Source organism: Pholcus phalangioides, unplaced genomic scaffold, assembly GCF_987345545.1.
Source record: "Pholcus phalangioides strain wild (caught in Gottingen) unplaced genomic scaffold, Ppha-v1.0 ptg000003l_1, whole genome shotgun sequence".
In the NCBI taxonomy this organism is placed as follows: Eukaryota; Metazoa; Arthropoda; class Arachnida; order Araneae; family Pholcidae; genus Pholcus; species Pholcus phalangioides.
The window spans coordinates 20326260-20349663 of record NW_028301596.1 but is presented as its reverse complement, the minus strand read 5'-3'; the positions used below and the strand labels follow the sequence as shown (position 1 = coordinate 20349663).

Below are 23404 nucleotides of genomic sequence, written 5' to 3'. Positions count from 1 at the left end.
TCCTCTACTTTTTCTCACACAGGCTGTGATCAGCTGAAGCAAAATCATTCCCGTCTAACACCATCCGGTCAAAGGAAAGTTAATACATGGCAATACCACAAGTTCTCTATCCCTCAGATCACTTAATCGCGTTGAAATGCTGCTAGAAGGGGTTGGGTGGAGGGATTTCTGATGATAACTAATACCGAGAGTAGGAAAATTTGAAGAAGAGTAATTCTGTTGTCCTCAATGTTCAAAATATCCAAGTTTTACAGCCTCTGAAATTCACTAACAAAATTTAAAGATATGTAAAAATAAGCATTTATGGGCAGGAAAATTTCAAAAAGGCATTTTTAGTAAAAAAAACATTTTACCAAAAAAATTTAAAATTGGCAAAAAAAAAGGCATTTATTTCATTTTTCCTGAACGTCCGGGCTCTATTAATTATCTACTCTATAATATAAAATCACAAACTCGAAAAGGGCCTGTTTCTAAGCAACCGAAATTAGTGACGATTTTATGTTACGGAAATCTGTTACGTTTTGTTACGGAAGTCGGTTACGATTTTGGGTCAAGTATTCATTTAACTCTAGCATATATCGGGACCCATTTGACCCATCGGGACCATGTTATATGCATGTACCGAGAGGCTCCCACATCCTACATCAGGGCCCTTGGCTGGAATTTAGATGGCGAGCCCCCAAACCAGCTTTTCAGGGGCCCCTCTGGATCTCATTGTTTTCTTGCTGCTTTAACGTTGAAAAATTTGCGATAGCGAGAGCCCAAGATATATCCAGTCTGGGGGTCCCATAAAATTTGCGAATTCGGTCACGGGTAGTTGAGTGGGTGGGCCTGGATTTTATTCGCTGGTAAAACGAATACAAATAAAAATTATTCATGGCACTCGCAGCGGGGGATGACCGATAAGCTTCCAAGTCGGGGGCTCCATGTTTACAGGTTTCATTTTGGGGGCCCTGGATGAATCTGATTCTTTTTTTTTGTTTAACATTGTAGAATTTGCAACAGCAGAAGACCGAGGTAAATCCAGTCGATTCCCCACTAAAAATCTGATTATTGGGTCCCCGCTACTGGATGGAACCCTGGATTTCTTTCGTTGTAAAATTGATGAAAATTTAAAATTTACGTGGCCCCTCACCGGGGAGATGTCCGACAAGCCTCCAGGTCGGGGCCCCATGGAAATGTTGACAGGTTTCATTTTGGGTGTCACTTGATGAATCTCATTGCTTTTTGTTGTTTAACATTGTAAAATTTGCAACAGATCGGTAGCCGGAGATAAATCCTGTCAGGGGCTCCACTAAAATTCAGCGAATTGAAGTCTGGGGACCCCATGGGCAAGTTTTCTGGGGGTACTTGATTAATCACATTTGTTTTTTGTTGCTTTATTATTGCAAAATTCGCTTCTTCAGTAAGCTGGTGCTTTCACACGTCCCTTTCCATAGCACGCTGATGAAGTGGGACGAAATAAACAAGATATGTTGTGAAGAGAAGTTGGGGAATGGGGGGGTTGGCCGCCAAAGGCAGCAGGGGGGCAGAGCCCCCCTAGTATTCATATAAAAATATACTTTTCTCACATATTTGTCAACCATATACGTTTTCTTTTTTGGCGAAATTTAATTTTTGCTCATGCGACTTGTGGTAATCACATTTTCCGTCATTGGCGATTTTGTAGCAAGTTTTATCAACTTGTCTTTGACAATTTTTTTGGCCTAGCAACTTTAATTACCTACGGCAATTTTTTTGGCTGTAAATAACAACTTTACTTGGCTTTGACAATTTTCTCGGCTGTAATCGGACGATCAACTGCACTTGCCTTGACCTTTTTTTGACGATATCCGGTATTCATATGAAAGAAATATGGGCAGTTTTGGTATGGCATTTATCGTGTTGGTGGGTGCGTATTTATTTATACTTTTCAACCGGGGCAACTTTCACGGACCGGATGGAACCTCTTGACGAACCGTATATTGCCTGCGGGCCGGAGGTTATGCGTCACTGATTTATACGAAAGTTCACGAATGTATCTATAACTGACCATGTGAATTTAGAATTGAGCATTTACGTGATCGGGTGATTGAGTTGCGTCATTACACAGACATCTCAGAGATTACACAATAGAGATTTGAAAATACATTATAAAATGTCTCTATAACGCCTTGGCTTTTAAAAAAATTTAAAGATATTTTTTTTTTAGATTTTGTACAGAAGAAAAGTCCCTTTTACCAGGTTACAGCCGAAACGAAATTCTTCAGGTATAAACAGAATTTTCCAATAGTTAAATTACTCAAAATTGAAATGTAATTCCGAATTTAGAGAAGAGAAAATAGATTCGATTTCTGAAAATTTCATTTAGACCAGCAGAGGGCAGGAGCAGTAACCATGATGCAGATGATCACGTCGGTGGTCTTGCGCTTCCTGGGATACACCGAGTGCGCACAGTCAGCGTCTTCCCGAGACTTTTCTAGCGGTGACCATACTCTGCAGAAATTCGAGTCCGAAGTCTACGAATACGACGACGACGACGAGGTATGCATTGCTTACGTATTTTATAACTTTCTGGCTAGTCTATTCCATTTCACAAGTATTCGGGATCCATCAATGTCTTGGATCAGAAGCAGGTGCGGATCCTATGACTGATTTCTCCTCTCCTTCCCCCCCCCCCCCAAAAAAAAAGACTGGGAACAGAAATAATACAGGAAAATAATGGTTCTGGTCCAGTATAATACAAAATACAGGACTACGGTCAACTCTGCAGTGAACACAAAATGCTTATGTCTGGTTTCATTTCTGCGAGGTTACTGTTCGACACATCAGTGAAACAACCCATTCAAATATCATTTACGTATGTCGGAGTTGCTATATAGGTTGATTTTGATTCTGATGAATCAACCGTGCTCGAGGGCCGTACTCATGTACAGCCCGGTCCAATACTCATTCTCAAAATAATATTTGCTACCAATTTTCACCTTCCCCTGCTGCAACGAATCATCAGCGACGTGGGATGTCTCAATATTGGTGAATATTTGCTTCAGCTAGGACCACAGCCTGGCCCAATACGTAACAAGTTTGGGCATAGGTGAGTAGTGTGACCGCTCCATCATTGGCAATAATCGTCAAATGGTCGAAAAGGTTGGTCGAAGAGAACGACCAGCAGTTTCCCGCTCCCCAGCCTAAGACAAAGAAGCTGCCTTCCTTCCCGATCTGGTCGGAGAACTCCAGTAGTTCCAACGCACGTTGACGTGTTGGAGTGTTCTGAAAGCAAATATCCCCCAAGGAACATTGGTCCAGGCTGGGCCAGTGTGTATAGCCAGCCTACGCCACTGGGTGCTTCATTGCAGCAGGGGAAGGGAAACATCGGAAGCAAATATTTACGAAGGACTATTGGGCCAGGCTGCAATGTAAAGGAAATATAAAATCTCCTTTATTGCCCTTTATTTTTGCTTATCCGTTATTTCTTCTCTAAGGGCTGGACACGAGAGTGGCCCTGACTTTCCAGGATTGGCAATTTATCAGCAATTTTAGCGATAGTTGGCAGCAAGGTAGTAGTGAGACGTGGGGGGGGGGGTGCCATGGTGGCCTGTTTACCCCCCCCCCCCCGAAATACGAGGGAATGACTGAAAAAAAAGGGGAAAAAGATGGCCAAATCTGTTGTTCTATCACTGCCCCCCCCCCCCCCGAACGAAATTTCTTTCTACGAGCCTGGTTAGCAACTTTACTTGCCTTTGATAATTTTTATGGCTATAATTGACAACTTTCCTTGTCTTTGATCATTTTTATAGCTGTAATTGACAACGTTCCCTGTCTCTGACAATGTTTTTTCTCTATAATTTAGCACCTTGACTTGCATTTGACAATTTTTGTGGCGACATTTCGTGATATCCCGTATGGATTCCGATTTTCTGTTTCCCGTATTTTTATAAAGAAAATATGGTCATCCTTGATATTTATGATGTTGCGTGCATTGTTACTCTCCTACTGGAACACGTTCGGTGGGCCGGATTGAACGGGAGTGAACCCCTTGGTGGGCCGTAGTTTGCCGATCACTAACCTATGCTATCATCGCTGATCACCACTGGTCCGCGGACCATAGGGTGAGAAACGCTGGATTAGTAGATATTGTTTCAGATAATGTCTCTCAAAAGCACTTGAGATGGCAAAGCACGAAGCTATTTCAAGGACAACACAGATCTATTTTACAGAACAGTTATTTACACGTATTCACAAGCAGCGACGAAACAAGCTAAACAGAGTGCGACTTCTCTCACATACTAGAGATCTCATCTTGTAAAAGCTTAACAAACTGCTTTTAGTTTGGCTGTGGCGGCGCTTATATACAGTTAAAGAAAGGTTCGAGATAGTTCTACCTAGAACACCTTAATACATAATATGACCGTATCTTCATACCGTATATGAAGGCGTCTTAGTTCTACCTATAGCCCCCATACTCTCATGAGATCCCACCCTTTTCCCTGACGTCATGACGTCTCCAACCGGGGCTAAGACGCCTTCATATATTAAGGAGTTCTAACCGGGGCTAACGAGAAAGAGACCCAGAGGACCCAGTTGGTCACGTGATCATCGTTTCTGCTCCGAGTGCCATAGCCCTGTCTTTCTCCTTAGTCCCGGTCTCCAACTTATCGACGCTGTCGCCAAACGAGCCAAGTTTGTCGTCAATTTGGCGGGATTTACAGAGAAATGCGTTAATGGCTATGTACAGGTGAATAATAAATGATAAATAAGGACTATTTACATGGTTTTCGTAACAATATTTTCATTTATAAAAGAATCACTTCTCCAAGCGCAAAATAGGCGCACAAATCAATCATCTGCAGCTCGTCGCGACGCCTCGGACAAAGGTTGGCGACGCACACTTTGAGAAACACTGAGCTAGTGGGTTAGACACTCCTGGGAAAACGATTCAGAATTCTGTTAAATCTTGAATTCCTGGCCGTAAGTACGAGAAAAGTAACATCGGAAGCGCTTTGTTTTCTGAACGGGGTAGAAGTTTCCGACAAAGAAGCAATTGTTCCTTCGAATCTAGTTTTTCTTTTTGGTTGTTGTTGTTGTTGTTTGACATCATCCATGTCATCATGGGATAACATCAACGTTGCTTCCAACTTTCCGTTTCTAATTTAGCTTTGATTCCCGTCTTCCCCAAAGTTTTCTGGCATCGTGTGCCAGAGAAGGGTCGTATGCTGTGAGATTGGGCTCGTCCTAATGAAGGCTTGAAAGTATTTAAATTGAATTCGGAGTTAATACAACTCACACGAGTGCTGGAGATTACTCTGGAATAAATTTACGTTGAATTGTTGTTGTATGTGTATGAGAGAGAGAAGCGATCGTACTTCCGAAGGCTGGAGTTCGATCTTTGCTATGACCGCTGAGTGAAGAGCTGATTCTGATGGCGTATCTGTGATTCCTCCCGCCATTCCAGCGCCTATTTGATCCGATGTATTATCCGCGAGGTCCAGAGATTGTGCCTCATAAGTACACGAAGACTTACATACCCCAATATAAAGTACTCCCGGGTAAGCTTCACCTGTTCGAGGTAAGCAATGAGTTTCTCGGTGACTTGCCGTCCATCCCGGATCTGCCGAAAGCTCCGGGAGACAAGAGCGTCTACCGGCCGGACTGCAGGCCCCTGGTCGGCGGAGAAACGGGGACTGGTTGCTACCACCTGTTCGCTCAAAGCTTCGGGGTGAGTTTTTATGGTGACTTCTCGAAACATCTATTCATATCAAGAGGCGATTTATGGTTTTGCCAATTTTTCATTTTCTGCCCCTCCGAACTGGCCAACATGGGCTACAGCCCGATTAATCCCCCCCCCCCCCCCATAGATACGTTTTTATCTATAAATCATTCTTTGGTCACTCACATGTTGTCACACTCTCTCTTGGTCACTCTTTTGCTCATTCAAGGTCATTCATATGCTTTCATTTAAATATAAGCACACTTTCACTCGTTTAGATGTATCCTGGGAGTTTTATGCTCCCTCCCTCTCCCTCTCTAGGCCACGCGTTTGATCACTTTCATGCCTGTACATTCTCGAGGTCACTCTTTGGGTTGCTCAATGTTCTGTGGTTCATCTTTTGTTCACCAACATGCTCGCACACGTTCTAGGTCACTCTTTTTGTAGCTCACTAAACTACTCCCTCCTTCTCTAGGCCACTTTCCATTGGTGCCCATGCTTGGGGTGCTTTTCTGGTCGCTCACATGATCCCAAACTTTTCTGGTCACTGAAATGCTTGCACACTCTCAAGGTCATTCACATGCTTGCATTTAAATATAAGCACACTTCACTCGTTTAGATGTAGCTTGAGCTAAAAAAAGGGATTTCATATTGAAATGTGGCAGTTTCATGTAACGCAACGTCTTAAAACATTAATTATGAACTGTTTGTGTTGCATTTTATGTGTTATGTCGAGTTTCTCGTGTTGCAGCGCCATCTTGAGTGAAGTATCAAACTTTTATTATTTATTTAAAAAGAAACTAGACGCTTTGATGAGAGTATTTTGGTTCAAGCCACACCATTCTTATGTCAATCGGTGGATTTTCACAATATTAATTTTTAAAATGTGTGAAAAAATTTTCTCACCGGCCCTATTCAAATTTTTCCGGAGCCTAAAATTATAGGAGTTCTTTGTGGGTCCCACCTGCCCCGGCCGAAATCGGGCCCCCTTGTACTGTCAAATATTTTATCCTACCAACTCCCCATTCAATCCAAAATGAAAAATATTTTTAGAAAGCATTGTCGCCTACTCCCAAAGTTCTTTCACCCATGTGAGGGCTGCACTTGTCAGAAATGTCTAAAAATGCCATAAGTTCTGCTAACACATTCAAAAATACAAAATTGCAAATCCGAAAACCTTCCTCATTGACGTTCTCATCGAAATTCATGATATAATGTTTATATCTGATTACTATACTATAACTCCTATTAAATCCTGCAATGATTACATATTTTAAGCCGCGTCTATGGGTAATGAGCAATGACATTCTTCCCTATAATACCTATCATAGATAGGAATACATTTACATACAAATGTAAGTGAGAATCATTTACATATTTGTGCTATGAGACATAATTCGGTCGGAGTTGTCAAATGTCAGCAGCCAGTTTATATAATAATCTTCTCAATCGATAGGACGATTGCTTAATTCTATAATTCCCGCACACACTCATCATTTTAATGCACGTAGATTCCTATTCTTACGATCGACGTGTAGACTCTAAAATCGAAAGGCTCGTTTGAAAAGCTCTTTTTTTTCGACAAAGGAGGAAAGAGACGTGAAATCCCCCTGGAAAGGAGTTGCGCAACGCTGTCAGCCAAATGACTAGTTAGTGCTTAGGTCTGCAAGGCCGTTCGGAAACAAAAACGGGCCTCGAAACTGCTTCCAAACGCTTGATGATGATGGGGAATAGAACTTTGCAATGAGAGAAAAAGAGCCCCAATAAAAACAAAGGCTTTTTTTTTGTGTGTGTTTTCTTTACGATGTCAATGATAGTGATGTAATTTTTCCGCCAAACGAAAACCATGACCCGGCAACGAGATCTTTTCAGTGACATTGAGAGATAGGTCTTTTATAAAAGCCAGTAGATTTTTTGAAGGACTTCCTTTGCGTTTTTTAGCGACGCCTTCTGTTATAATGGTTTGTTTCTCGGATAGAGGAGAATATAAACTGATATAACTGTGTGTATGCTGAGGATTCGTCTATATGTAGTTTTTCTTCTAATTTCAAGAAAGATAGAGTAGTAGTGATATCCCGTATTTATGATCGCAATTTCCCGCTTTTTCTTTGACGAGGTAAAAATGACCCTAAGTATGGAGATACAAATTTTATTGTGAATCCATATGGATATTACTGTAATATCAATTGCAACAATTGATTAATTTTCCATCCAGTTAGAATTGAATTATCAAATCTGCCAGCGGAACATCTACGCCATCGTCACGGACCACCTCTGGTTCCTTTGACCATAGGTTGAGAAACGCTGTATTGGGTGATCATAATGGCCTGTGATTTTACGGGACATTCCAGCAATTTTCATCGTTAAAAATTTTTTATAAAAAATGTCCCTTTTTTTTACATTATTTTCAGCGAGACTTACTTGAATTTTTGACAACATGATTTAAGATTGTTTTTATGTCTTATAAATTTGACAATTTTTTTGCTTGTAATTGGCAACTTTACTTGCCTCTGGCAATTTTGTTTGGCTATAATTGGCAACTTTACTTGCCTCAGACGATTTTATTTGGCTGCAATTGTAATTTTACTTGTCTTTGACAATTTTATTTGGCCGTAATTAGAAACTTTACTTGCCTCTGACAATTCTATTCGGCTGTACTAATTGGAAATTTTTCTTCCCTTAATCAATCAATTTTTTGGCTGTACTTTGGCAACTTTATTTAGTTTTGGTTGCAATTGGCAACTTCACTTACCTTCGACACTTTTTGGCTGTGATTGGTGACTATTTGCGTTTGACAATATTTTTTTGGGATGTAATTGGCACCTCTACTTGCCTTGGGAAATGTTTTGGCCGTAATTGGCTATTGCACTTGCCTTTGAAAATTTTTTTGGCTTTAACTGGTGACTTTAATCAACACCATCTATAGCTAGATTAGTAATAGGAGGTGTTGCACCTACTTGCTTTTGGCAATTTTTTAGCTGCATTTGGTAACTTTACACGCACTTGGCGATTTTTTTTTTTGCGATAATTGGTGATATCCATTATGGATCCGATTTCCGTATTTTTATGAAGGAAATATGGTCAGCAGAGGAGTTTATCGCGTATTGTGTGTATTGATACTTTTCTACCAGAACACTTTCGCGGCTCTCGTCGGACCGCATTTGGCCCGAGGGCCGGAGGTTGTACACCCCTTCTATACAGGCTGTTCCAAATTGTTTGCATAGTGGATATCTCTGAAACCCTTGACTTTAGAAACATACTGTCAGTTACAAAAAGTTTTCAAATGGAGCAGTCTCTTAAAATCTAAAAATTTGTTTCAGGAGTCGTCAGGATACATTAAAAGTTGAAGAAATTAACTTTTTATTCCCTCCCCATGAGCTAAAAGTTCCAATTATTGAAATGTAGATTCACTATGAAAAATCACACTATTTTTTGTGTTTATTTACACTCAATTGTGAGTCCATAATTTTTTTTTGTATCAAGTGAAACTAGCATTGGCGCAACATCCGTTTCTGGAAGCAACTCTAGGTACTTTTGAGACCCCATATCTCCGTACTGGAGTTATTCAGGTATCTGAAACTTGGCATATCTAGAGATTCCTACAACCTGAATTAAATTTCTAAATTTGACATTTTTATTATCTGTAGTTCATGAGAAATTTGAACTCAAAGTTTCGTTATTTTGACACTGACTGACTCACAAATCATCAAAAACCCCAGGCACTTCTGGTAGCCCCAGAAACATGCAATTTGGTACGAACGTAGTGTTTGTGGGATACAGATAAGGGAAAATGTAATTTTGAAAAAAAAAGAGGACTACGGAACTTACAAAAAGAAATGAAATCGCATCAAACATATCACGTAAAATATGTGGCCGTCTCGAATTCTTTACCCGTAATAAGTTGCGATATCTGATGTAGAGCAATGTCTAATGCTGTTATTAACTGTGACACTTTGATTCACAAATCTCGCCAAGGCTCTACACTTTTAGTTGAAGAACATTTTGGGACTCGGAAATTACGCAGCACCAGGATGTGCTCTGGCTAAGTTCATTAATTATACGCTAACAAATGATGTGAATATAATGTGAATAAGAATACGTGTATTTATAGAATTGACTTGATTTTACATAACATGGTAAGGTGCAATATGTGCTGTGAAGCGGTAGAGCCTTGGGGGTAGTTTGTGAATCAAAGTGTCTCACTTAATAATAGCATTAGACTTGGCTCTACATCAGATATCACAACTTTTTACGGGTAAGGAGAAAATGTTTTTGATGGGATTGACATTTCTCAGTATTTCGGTATATTCTGAAATAATTTGTGCCCGATTTCCCCTCCACCACAAAATATACAAAATCGGGGCAATGGGAGAAGGGTCCTAAACATTTTCGGAACCCCGATATTGTTGAGACACAAACACACCCCACCTGGCACCGCTATTGCAGTGGAATCTCTATAACTCGACGCTTCAAAAGTATCGATAAACACGTCGACTTAAGCTTTTATGTTAAGTTAGCGAGGTTTCATTTGATCTCGTTCTCACGATTTTTAAATATCATTTCTGTACATAGTTTCGATTCATTCATTATACGGGGTGTCTACTCTTATCATTGTCCAACGGCTATTTCCTGAACCTTTGGCTTTAGAGACAACTTAGACAGATTTGATGCAGACAGATAGAAAAAAATGTTTCAAATGATGTCGTCCATCATCTTAAATGCCGTTCAAATGAAAAAAGAAAAACATTAATAAAAAAGTTACAAAATTTATATTTTCATACTGCCCTCGAACTGCTAATTAGAAAGTTGTTGCCCTGGCGAGAAGCGGGGAAAGAACACCGTAAACCAGTGATTCCCAACGTGGGCGTTGGAAAGTTTCAGGGGGGCGGTAGAAGCTACAAGTATAACATAGGATATCATGGGTTTGATTCCGTTGGGGGCGATGGGAGAAAAAAATTTCTGAAGAAGGGGGCGATGGGACTAAAAGGTTGGGAAACTATGACATAAACTAATGGACGACGCTCCTTTCCCTTTCTTCCCCCCCCCCAACTTTCCTCTCATTTTTTAATTCAAATATCTAAGCTATTAATGCGCTTCGTAACATAGAAATTTTTTTGTTGGCCTCAGTAGAGACAGGGCAACAACTTTCTAATTAGAAGTCCGAGGGGCTCAGGGAGTCAAGCCACGAGCCTACTTAAGTGATCTGAAAATGAGCCACGGGACGCTTAAATGCTTTGGAATTGTGCCACGGGTCACTTGAGCGATCTGTAAATGTAACGCTTAGTTCATTTTTACAAAATTACATTTGAGAGGTACAGACCACAGTGCCGGGGACCGTGCTCGGGGGGCCTCAGAAAAATGAGAAGTAGTTGAATTTTTCCAGAATTTGCTACGTAGGGTCTCAGAAAAATCACTTGGCCCGGGAGCCCATGATGCTCTTAAGACGACCCTGACAGGCCACACGTAACCCTCCCGGGCCACATTTGGTCCGCGGGCCAAAAGTTTACCATATATGGCTTAGACCGCGATTACACTATAAAAGTTTTATAAAAGGACTTTTATCAAACTTTTATAGTGTAATCCCGGCTTTAGAGCAGCGGTTCTCAACCTTTTTTGATCCCGGGGGCCGTATCTGGTATATAAGTGCTATGGCGGAGCCCCGTAGGCCTATTTTTTATTTATTCATCAAAGTTACTGATTTACTTTTATTATTCAAAACTCATTTATAATTTTTTTTTTTTTCAAATTTACCTTTTTTTTTTATTTTGCTCGAGCGGCCGCAAAGCCCCTGGGGGTTCACAAGGAGCACCGGTTGAGAATCGCTGGCTCAGAGGGTGGGTCGCAATGAATTCCTTAAAGAGAAATTTAGAGTTTTAGCATTGAAATTAACAGAAATTGATTATTGTAACATATAAAGAGTTATCTTCAGAAATTTCATTTTTTTTTAATGTTTTTTTTTTTTTTGCATCACAAAAATAAATTTTTGATCGTCATAGAAGTACGTGCGGGCTGGCATAGGGGGGGGAGGGCTCTTGCTCCACCCCCCCTTCCCCGGCATGCTTCTCTCATCCCAATATGCGTTAGGAGGTAGGAGGCAGATCTGACGAAATTTTGCTGACAAGTCGGGGGAAGGGGATCAGAGTTTTTCTGACTTTTGCTGACGGGGGGGGGGGGGGGGTCAAAAATGACTAAAAACCTGCTGACGTAATATTCGATGGCCCCTAAGGAGAGTCTTCGACAAAAAAAAAAAAAAAAGCAACGACAAAATGTTGAAATATACGTCGTCGTAAGTTATGCCGTGGACATTTATTAACTGCCAATACATGAGCAATTTCGGAAAATTAGTAGCGATAATTTATTACAAATCGTAGTCGACTTAAGCGGGATCTGACCATCTCGTGTCGAGTTAGAGAGGTTTCTCACGGTTGAATTCAGTATTGTGCCAATCATGACAATAATTAATGTCGAGTTACCGAAATTCTCTACTGAATTTTCGCACCGCGCGCGCGCGAGGTCTCCGCGTCTGCTCTCCACCGATTTTCAATGCAGTTTGTGATTTATTCTTGTTTTACACTGAAAACGGCGATGATCTAATAGAATTGATATTTTCTCCGTTCAAGTGGTATTTACATTTTTCCCGAGGGTTTCATATCAAAGCGATGTTTAAACGCTTCGAGAGAACTGGCGTTTTTCATAGATATTGTCATCGCTATACAGAAACGAGCCACGACATCAACTTGTATGACCTAAACTCATTAAGTTGTGGGCGTCACACAAGAAAAACAACTCTTTTTTTTTTCGGGGCACCCTTTTCTTCTTTTCCCCACAATTATTCCTTGTTTTTTCCTTATATTCTTTTATATTCCCTTCGCGAGATCAGAATCATAATAATCATTGTGGTTGTACATTAAATAGTGATCAAGATAATAGAGAGGTGGGGGTGGGGGAAGGGGGTGTCTCAGCGAATGTTTTATATGATAGACAACAAACACATTCAAAAAATGATTTCTTGTCCTTGCTTTTCGGTGATGCGGACCAGCGATCCGTAACCGCAAAAATTCTCAAAGTGATAGTGACGTCACGTGTGACTTCACCATCACATCGATCGAAACTTTCCTCGATGCTGGCGGAGTGTCTGTCCACACACACACACACACACGCACGCAAGCATCATTCGAATCCCGGCATCGTACTCCTTTTGCTCAGCACGCGAATCCCGGTATTGTCCGGATGCCTCCTGATCCCTGTGCAACGTGCTCCAGATTCCTCCGATGCTAATAATCAGCTACTAATGAATTTTCGGTTTTAGTGATCGGTGTTTTGGATATATAGAGTCGTGTACCCCCTCATTCACTAGACCGTCATGCCATATGTTGTGCAGAGGAATGATAACAGCCGGCCTGTCAAAGTCTATCTGGTATGTAATGTCATGCAATATAATCGAAATTTCTTCAAATTAAATCAATTTAGATCGATGTATATGTTTCGTTTTTGCCTTGAATTTTCGTGGTTAGACGTTTCAAATTACAATCACGTATATCGGCGTTTCTCAACATGCGGTCCGCAGACCAAAGGTGCTTCTTGGATTCGGAAAGGTTGAGATATATTAGTAATCAGTGTTTCTCAAGCTTTCAGAAAACAAAGACCAGCAAAATGTCTAAAACAAATTGACGGACCATTTGTGTCCCGTATTACGGGACATTCCTGTTATGTTCGTTGTTCCGATTTTTTTTATACATTTTGGTCCTGTTTTTTTCAATCGTACTTATTTGAATTTGTTCTGACACACACACACGCACAGAGTTTTCTGTTATTATACACATATAATAATTAAAATTATATTATGATAATTATCACAAAAATTATAAATACTCATTTCACACATTTGTCAGATTGTTTTTTCCGCAATTTAAATTTTGGCATTTTTTTCCCGATGACAATTGGCGATGCCCCGTATTTTACGGATCATTATTTAAGATACCAGTTTACCGTATTTTCCCTCAGTGAAAAATATGGTCATCAAATCATAATTGAATAATTTTTTTCGTGAAGCACTGCTTTTACACTGTACATCTTTGTTTATTGAGATTTGTAGCAGCCTTTTATCTTTCTACACTCTTTATAGCAATTTTAGCAGCAATTAGAAAATTGAATTTAAAGCAATAAATTGAAATTTTTGAGGGAAATTTAGTGGCATCCCGTATTTTAAGATCGTAATTTTCTGCATCCGCCTCGATGATGTGTGTGTGAACCTGAGTATGAAGGTATAATTTTATTTGAACCCATATGGACATTAATAATTACATCAATTCTGCCTGCTGACCACCAACGCCAGGGGTCTACAACCTCTCAGAGACGGCGGGCCAAACTGAAACTTCCCACGAAGCCCTTGGGCTACCGACTCATGTAATTTAGTGGCATCTTAATAGAAGGGACCAACGGGGACCCGAGTTAAGCAGTGACACAAATAATTGAAGACTTTTATGTGTTTTGCAATTATATTACATATTAATTACCGACTTTGATTAGTTCTGAAATAATTGCTTTTCACGTAAAAAGTTTTTGATTGATTACTGATCAAATTAATTAATTCTGAGATTAATTTCAATTTGAGATCACTTTAAATGATTCTGTAATTATTCATTTCGGTAATTCTGAAATTATTTCCCCTTCTCAATATATCTTGGAAATCTTTTCTCTTTCAATGCAATTATTCTTTTATTGATTGTGAAATAATTCCTATCAGAAATTACGAAATTATTTCTCTTATTGATTCATTTTAGTCCTTTTTTCCACTAATTTCGAAATTATTTGCTTCAGAAAATTCTGAACTCATTTCTTTCAGTAATATTCTGGATTTTCATCGATTCAGGAATTATTTCTCTCATTAATTCTGAGTTTTTATCAATTTGTGTTATTATTATTTATTATTTCTTTCATTCATTGTGAAATAATTCTTCAATTATGGAATTAATTGCCTGTTGGGATATGTGACGGTTGCGTGTAGTTACTATTCAAGACAGAAATGCATAACATATATTATGTACAGGACGAGAAGCGAACTGAGACATTGAGTGATGACTCGACTAATCACACGATGGCGCTTTGAGCGCCTACATCAATCATCACTCTGGGGGAAATGTCTTTCTTTTTCTTCGCGCACTTGTCGGCGGCGACGCCACAGACTATTACCCCCAGCGAGCAAGCGAACGTGTAATGTAGGATTACAAGATTAAGATTCACATATTGATGATATAAAAATTTTACAATGAAATGATAAGTAATCTGCATTTGTGTATAAGTATGTATGTGCGACAGGTTGCAATTCAATATTTTGCAAAGACTAATGCAAAATATGAATGTATTCGATGTAAACATATTTGCAAGGATGTGAAAAAAATAACGTAAATATAGGTACACATATGCGAGGGTGTAAAAAATAATGTAAATAAACACTCTTGTGCAAGAATGTGATAAATAATACAAACACATGCGAAAATGTAAAGACACAATGTAAGAATGTAAATGAGTAAAAACATATACAATCAAAAATAAGAAACAAATCGTTTTAAAAATGGACTTTTCGTCCATTTCCCACATAGGCTTCGAGCCCCTAAATCAGGCATCTTCAACCCATTGCTCGCGAGCATCACGGTACTCCCTGAAGCAACCAGAGTGCTCGATGTTTGTGTCTGATTTCGTGCTCGCGAGCAGTTGGTCAACACGCTCCATATACATTGAATAAACATCTTGTACAAATTGCATTCAAGGATTAAATTTCATGTAGTGGTGTGTCAAACTTGCAGTAAGGGTGCTCTTCTTTTGATGATGGGATGAAGGTAGTGCTCGCGACTGGAAAAAAGTTGAAGACCTATGGCGTACATCAATCATCGCTCTGGGGAAATGGATTTCTTTTTATTCCCGCCCGTGGCAGCGGCGACGTCACTCGTCTTTACAAGGGTTTCAACCATTTTCTGAAAATGATCGACGGGGCCACGACAAAAAGCTCCGAGGGACAAATATGGCCCCCTGGGGCCATGCGTTGAAACCTCATGATCCAAACTGTTTAGTTTGATGCAAAGAGTTTTTGATCTGAAAGAACGCTTGCTCCGAAAACATGGACTTCTCTTTTTTTTGTTTCCCCAATTCATTTTCTATTACCCGAGAAAATCTTCCGTTTTATATAAAATGCTTCAAAAACTTTCAGAAAGTGAAATGTGGGTACACGTGGAAAAATATTTCGAATCGGATATCAGTTGATCCGACTGGAGTGGTATTGAGTCTGAACAGATGATTAGCGCAAAAAAATTGAGCTTACGACACGCAGGCGCGGATCTACCTCCCCCCCCCCCCCCCATAGGTGGAGATTGACTTGGAAGTCTGGGGGGGGGGGCAAGGTCATTATTGCTAGGGGGGCACTATGATGATGATGTCAGCTCATATATACATATATACATTAGATCAGTCGACTCCACCTGTGACGCTGGGGGGGGGGGGGGCCCTGCCCCCACGCCCCCCCCGTATCTCCACCCATGCCCCCCCCCCAAGAAAAATACGATAATTTCTGAAATTTTTAAAACTTCTATATGATATGCGTTCAATTAATCAATCGTAGATTACCTGTATCAACGTGTGATTAAATAAATTCAAGAAAACTTCCATTTTAATGGGAAAAATCGGGGCATTTTTGCAAAAAAAATCGGGACGGAGAAGAAAACGGAACTGTCCCAGAAAATGCGGGATGTATGGCCAGAATGTATATTCGGAACAATTTATAAAAAAATTCAACCCGTCCCAACTGCGAGCTCTAGATCCGCCCATCACGACACACGGATGTTTCTTGATTGCGCGTCCATCCAGATATAAGTGTTTCTCACTTTTTCGTTAGCCGAATCCGTATTCGTTATTCGAGGCAGAAAAAAATCACGAAAAAACAAATGTTCGTGAGCCGGAAAGTTCGTAAACTGAGGTATCAAGTCCAACTTTTGAAAAAGAATGAAAATTAGTTTTTTGTACCGTTATTTAATTTATTACACCGCCAGGTAATTTTAGTTGCATTCTGACGACGTTAGATGGCAGCACCACAAGTGCGATACTAGTACGGAAATTTCACGACTTCGACATTATCGCCCACGACATTTCGTCCCCTGTACATTCCGCAAAGTACCGCCCCTGACAATTCATATCCGAGTCGCCCCGGCCATTTCACTTGCCCTGACCATGTGTGACCATATGAGTGGGTGAGTTACCGTATGAGTGAATGAATGACCGTAAGACTGATCAAGTGAGTGGCTAAGTGACCATATGAGTGCAACCAAGTGAGTGCTGAGTGGCCATATCAGTAACCAAGTGATATGGTCACTCGTCACTAAGTCACGGTATCAGTGACAGAGTTTGTGAGTGAGTGACCGTATGAGTGAATGACCATGAGACTAACCAACAGGGCCATCTTAAGAGCACCATGGGCCGGGCCAAGTGATTTTTCTGAAGCCCTACTAGGCAAATTTACAGGCATACTCCTCGAAAATTTCAACCATACCTCACTTTTGTGAGGCCCTCTTCTCTTGAGGTCGTTCCCGGATGGGCCGCATGTGTTAAGACAGCACTGTTGACCAAGTGAATGCGTAAGTTACCGCATGGGCGACAAATTGAAGGGGTAAATGACCGTATGATCATGGGTGGAGATACGGGGAGGGGAATAGGGGTGCAATGCCCCCCCCCCACCGTGTCAAAGGTGGAGCTTACTGATCTAATATATATGCGTATATATGAATTGACATCATCATCATGCCCCCCAGACTTTCACGTCTATCTCCGCCTATGCTTATGAGTGGACAAGCGAGTGATGAGTGACCAAGTGAGTGGGTGCATGATCGTATGAGTGACCAAGTGAGTGGGTGCATGATCGTATGAGTGACCAAGTGAGTGGGTGCATGATCGTATGAGTGACCAAGTGAGTGGGTGCATGATCGTATGAGTGACCAAGTGAGTGGGTGCATGATCGTATGAGTGAGTGACACTATGTGACCGTATAAGTGAGTGACACTATGTGACCGTATGAGTGAGTGACACTATGTGACCGTATGAGTGAGTGACACTATGTGACCGTATGAGTGAGTGACACTATGTGACCGTATGAGTGAGTGACACTATGTGACCGTATGAGTGAGTGACACTATGTGACCGTATGAGTGAGTGACACTATGTGACCGTATGAGTGAGTGACACTATGTGACCGTATGAGAGACGGTGAGTAACCAAGTGAGTGTGGTCACTCACAGAGTTATACGGCCACGCACTTGGTAACTCATACGGTCACTCACTCACCAATGCAGTCACTCGCACTCAGCTTCTTTTGTGGTCACTCTGTCGCTCATACGGAAATTTCCGGGGGCGAAATGTCGGGGCTGAAATTTCCAGATCCCGTAACGATCATGCTTGAGAGAATAGCGGAAAGAAACAAATTATGATCGCGTTTGTGTTTCGAAATTGCGATGTCGGATCAGAGAAGAAAAAACAAAAAAGTTTTTTTCTTCCCTCAACAAATATTGAATTCTGCGCGTCGCATTTGTGGAAAGCTCCTGAGCGATGATGTGGGGGAAGGGAGGGAGGTAGTGTCGACCAGGGGCGGCTGAAAGGATGTGCAACCCGCGTGGCCGCCACTTTAGGAGGGACGTCGAATCAGCGGTGATGCAGAAAATTTTATAGTTCAGAAGAAAAAGTAGTACATATACAGGGGTTGGACAAAATAATATGAACACCTGTGAAATGGGACAAAATCTTTATCAATAGGCTGTTGGCCCTCCTTTTGCATTAATTACAGCTTGTATCCGTCGTGGGATGGACAAATACAAGTCATGCCTCCAAAATACCCCACAAAGGTTCATTTATATTAAGATCAGGGAACTGAGCGGGTCACACGAGGTGTTGCAGTTCATCACGGTGTTCATCAAGTCAGTCTCCGACAATTCCAGCAGTGTGAACGGGCGAATTAATTATCTTCTTGGAACCACAGGTCGAGAATCGGGGAACAAATATTGCACCATTGGATGAAGATGGTCGGCCAGAATACTGACATAAACCACTCCATAAACTCGCCCATCCAGGACAACAAGTGGGCCGAGACCACGTTGAGACATCGCGCCCGACAGCATCACTGATCCCCCCTCCATGCTTAACAGTAGGAAGGAAACAATCAACGTTATAGGCTTGTGCTGGCGTTCTCCTAACGTAAACATGGAATAATGTGAATGACGATTCGTCTGACCAGATGACATTCTCCCATTGTTGTTGTGTCCAATTCTTATGTTCGTGACACCATGTTAGTCGTTTCAAGGCATTGCAAGGTGTCACCAATGATTTTGTAATAGTCACTCTACCTTGTATGTTTGCTGCATGCAGTACACGGCGGATAGTTTTTGTCGATACACCGATAGTTTTTGTCGATAGTTTTTGTAGATGTTATCTGGGATGCTATTATCTTGTGCTTTCTGGCCACAATTCGCTTCGAAACCCTTCTGGGGTCTATCAGCCATCTTCGACTTTCGGCCACTGTTATGCTTGGTAGATGACGCCTTTCCCTGTTTGCTATAGGCTGTCATTACCATTGACACAGTACTTCTCCCGACACTAACATGGGTGTCCGTTTTCATTACTGTGGGCCCGGCAAAACGGGCTCCAACAATCGTGCCTCTTTCGAAATCTGTGAGGTCAGTCATAACGAAGTTTTAACGCCCCAGTATACATCGCATCCGAACGCGATCACTGCTACGACTAGACGGATGTGTGCACATTATCGCCCACTAAATGGGTGAAACTCTTCCACATTAGAGGGCGGGCGTATACGACAGGTTCCCCCGAGTGTTGTTTTTTGCACAGGTGTTCACATCATTTTGTCCAACCCCTGTATTTTGTCTGCGAAATTCAAACTGTTGGATGTGTTGGATAGCAACACGATTCACATAAAAAACTGTAATTTGGGATGTATTTAATCTAGATGGGAGTTTCCGGGGCTTATCCGCTCGAGGGGCCGCCAAAATTATGTGGCATTTTTCAAGTTTTATAATAATACTTTTATAGTGTAATCCCGGCTTAAAATAATCCCAGTTTCCCGTATTCACCAAGTCACTTTGGATGTTTTTTTTTCGTGAAATGCACTTTTGTGTGTTTGCTGTGATTTGCAGCGGAGCCCTTTATTTTCTCGCCGTTCGCATCATATTCAGCAATAATTAGTAAATTGGTCATGAATCGCATTGAATTTTAATTCGAACTTTTTTGACTGCAATTAGTGGTACCCATATTTAGGATCGCAATTTACCGCATTTTCTTCGATGAGATATGGTATCCTTAAGAATAAACATGTAGTGTTTATTTTAATTCGTAAGGATATTACCAATATCAATATTACAGCAATTGAATAATTTTTCATTAATAATTAAATTATGAAGTCTTCCTGTGGACCACCTATGCCATGGTCACAAACCATAAGTTAAGAAACGCTAACATAGAGAGTTTGCAATCACGTAAGTGAACAAAAGAATGACCTACAGAGCAAGGGACCAGGTCATTGAGCGACCAAAAGAGCGTGTGCAGTCATGTGAATGACAAAAAGAGTAATTTAGAAAGTGTGAGCGTAGGAGTGACCTATAGAGGGTGTGTGAGCATGGGAGAAACGAAAAAGTGACCTAGAGAGTGTGCAAGCATGGGGAGGGACCAAAAGATTGTCTTGGAGAAGCAGGCGCATTTATTGGGGTGGGAGTCAAGTCGGTTAAAGCACAAGGAGGGGGAATTCGAGAAATGAGTGATTAAGAAAATTAGACTCTAGAACATTGGAGAAAAGCGGCAAAATTCATGTCCAGTGGCTTGAAATGCTCGCCTATCAATTCACAGGCTTATTCTAGAAAGTTTTAGTTTAATATCTCATTTGTATGCACGTTGGGTGGGCCCATGCTTTAAGACGGAATTGAAACGCCATTCTACATATACTTGAAATGCACATAAATGCTGAAGAATTCCTACACTAAAATACGCACTCCCTAAAAATAGAACTTGTAAAAACTAGAAATGAACGAAAGTCTTCAATAATTTTGGGGGGTCATGACCCTGGTCCCGTTGGCCGACCCGTTAAGGCTGAAAAAAGTAACATAAATGTATCGGAGTGGAGTGGGAATTCTCTCGTATAATAATACTGTGTTTGTCACGGGATTAGGGGAAGACAGTGAGAGGTCGCACATGATGGAACACGTCAGTTAAATTTAGAAAACGGTATTTTCCCGCAGAGTCTGAGAAAGAGAGAGGAGAGAGATAGACAATGTCACAGAGTATTTCGCAACGCTGCGTGCAAATGATTCAAGTTGGCGGCAACTTTTAACTCCCTACTGCTGCTCTTTCGTATCCTGTTGCTTGTTTTCCATCCGTTTGGCTGCTATTCAAAACGAAAAACCGATGCTGTTTTGAAGCTGGATGTGTATAATGCAAAGAGACGAGGGTGGAGACGAAAAATAGAAAGGGCACTTAACTCTCAGTATACATATACACACACGTGATAGTATGCAAAGGAAAAAGATAAATCATTCCTCTATATTTTCTACCTCATTAAAAGAGAGCATGTTTCTACGTCTCACACGTGTCTCACGAAATGTTGTAGGGAAAACCCTTCTCAGTTTGTGTTTGACTGAAAACGCTATCCTTCAGCAAAGCCGCCGTTAAGATTAAAAATGTGTGCCCCCTCCCCATGTTTAATGAAAAATATGTGAAGTCCTCTTATGGATGAAAAATGCCACAAAAATTTTCAAATCAAAAATTTTACATCACATCCGTGAAAACGAACTAAATCAATGACAATTTTTTTATAGTTAAATTATGTAGCCAAGTGTTAAAGTATTGTATTCAGATGAAAGTTCTAGAGTTCAAGTGTTCAGCAAAACTACTATCTTCGCTTCAAAAAAGTGTAAATTATCAAGATTTTGTGGGAAAGTTGTGAAAATCAAAATTTTCGCATTTATTTATCAAAAATGGCAAATTTCGCATTTACCGCATCTATTTCATAAATTCGAAAATTACGTATCCTTTCTTGATACACATCTAATAGATCATTGGTCAATTATTAGTAAACACCAGCAAATCTCTCACCGATGAGGCATCGAAAAATTATCAGCCATTAATCACTCACTGCCGGTGATGAGTAAGATTATAAAATCTTATTTATTTATCGTTATTAAGCTATTGAAACTCGATATTTGTTTTCGGTTTCCCTTTTATTTACTCTGTTTTCTCAGCTTTCACATCAGATGAAAAAAAATAATAATAATAACCGACTTGGCAACAGCATCAATCAAATCTACCAAGGTCTAGTCCACCCTGAACGACTAGATTTCACAGCAGAACCGCTATAGCAAGTCCTGTCTGTTCGTGCTCTTTTCAAGCCCAATAAAATCACAATAAATAAATAAAATATACAGTATATACAGAGTTAAATGATGTCCAAGGCCGCAAAAGGCACGTGATTATGTGATACGAGTTTCTTTTTGTTATACGCACTCAGATTCAGTATTAAGCAGGTGTACTCATCATGCTCAAGGAATTATAAAAAAAAGTCAAATGTAAGAAAAAGAAGTATGATAATAAATAGGAAGTAATGACGTCATTGAAAGGAAATATTGGAAAAAAGAATTAAAAACTAAAAAAAACTTTTTGATCAACAAATAAGCCATTTGTTTTTTTGTTTGGGTGCGTAATCTGCGTGAAACATTCGCCATTTCTTATCGGCACGTAACAGGTGGACTAGATACGTACACGTATCGTGAAAAAAAAGCAATAATATACATAACCACTAGGGATACGTCATTTTCGTATTAACGAAGTAAATGTGATAAATGCGAGATTTGCCAATTTTGATGAAAATATTCTATAACAATGCGAAAATTTTATTTTTACCACTTTTCCCCGCGAAATCTTAACTTACACTTTCTGACGCGAAAACAGGTTGTAACTACTTTCGTTGGGCACTCGGAAATTTACCAGAACTTTCAACTAAGTACAGACTTTAGTTCCTTTTGCGGATTAATGAGAAATTTCCTTGGTTCGAATTTTTTTTTCTTCCGGATGAATGAAAAATTTTTGATGTGAGAGAATTAACATTTTTTGAAAATTATTTCTTTCTATGAATGCAAAATTTCTGATTTGAAAATTTTTTTTGCACATGAATGCAAAATTTTTTGATCTGAGAAATATTTTTGCGGACGAATGTGAAGTTTTTGATTTTTGAAAAAAACACACACACACACATTGCGGATGAATAGAAATTAGTTTTAACTGGAAACTTTCCGGTTATAGGAAATTTTTTTGTTGTTGCGAAATTTGGATTTTTTTTATTTCCTATCAATTCCTCTAACAATCACTAAAGAAGTGGTATGATTATAACTAACCTTTTTCTATAAAAAATGGAAATCCGGATTTCAATGTTTTATTATAACTTGATTATAAAAGGGGAAAAGCTATCCATAACCCTCACATTGTTTCAAGATTTCAAGTTCGCTAATTTCAAAAACGTAAATGCGCCATCTGTGTGTGCCTGGCAAAGAACAGTATGACATTGATAACAACAGTTTGAATAATCAAGATAATGATTTATGTAATCGATCAGATTGAATATTGGTCGGTGTTTTTTTTAATCATTAGCGAAAAATAGATCCGCATCACACAATTTCCCTTGCAAAT

General features: G+C 40.1%; 1 protein-coding gene across 4 annotated transcripts in view; it reads left to right on the top strand.

The window, feature by feature from the left end:
* Positions 1–5155: 5155 nt before the first annotated feature.
* LOC149088239 (calpain-B-like) overlaps positions 5156–23404 on the top strand; it is a 63070-nt gene continuing 44821 nt past the window's right edge. Inside the window, exon 1 of one of the 4 annotated variants that reach the window (XM_089245654.1) lies at positions 5156–5695. In XM_089245654.1, coding sequence (XP_089101780.1) covers positions 5447–5695 — 249 coding nt within the window. In that variant the 5' untranslated portion in view covers positions 5156–5446. Of the gene's footprint in view, positions 5696–12789; positions 13104–23404 lie in introns of those variants that run through there. The other 3 variants (XM_089245663.1, XM_089245680.1, XM_089245706.1) reach the window with 3 other exon arrangements.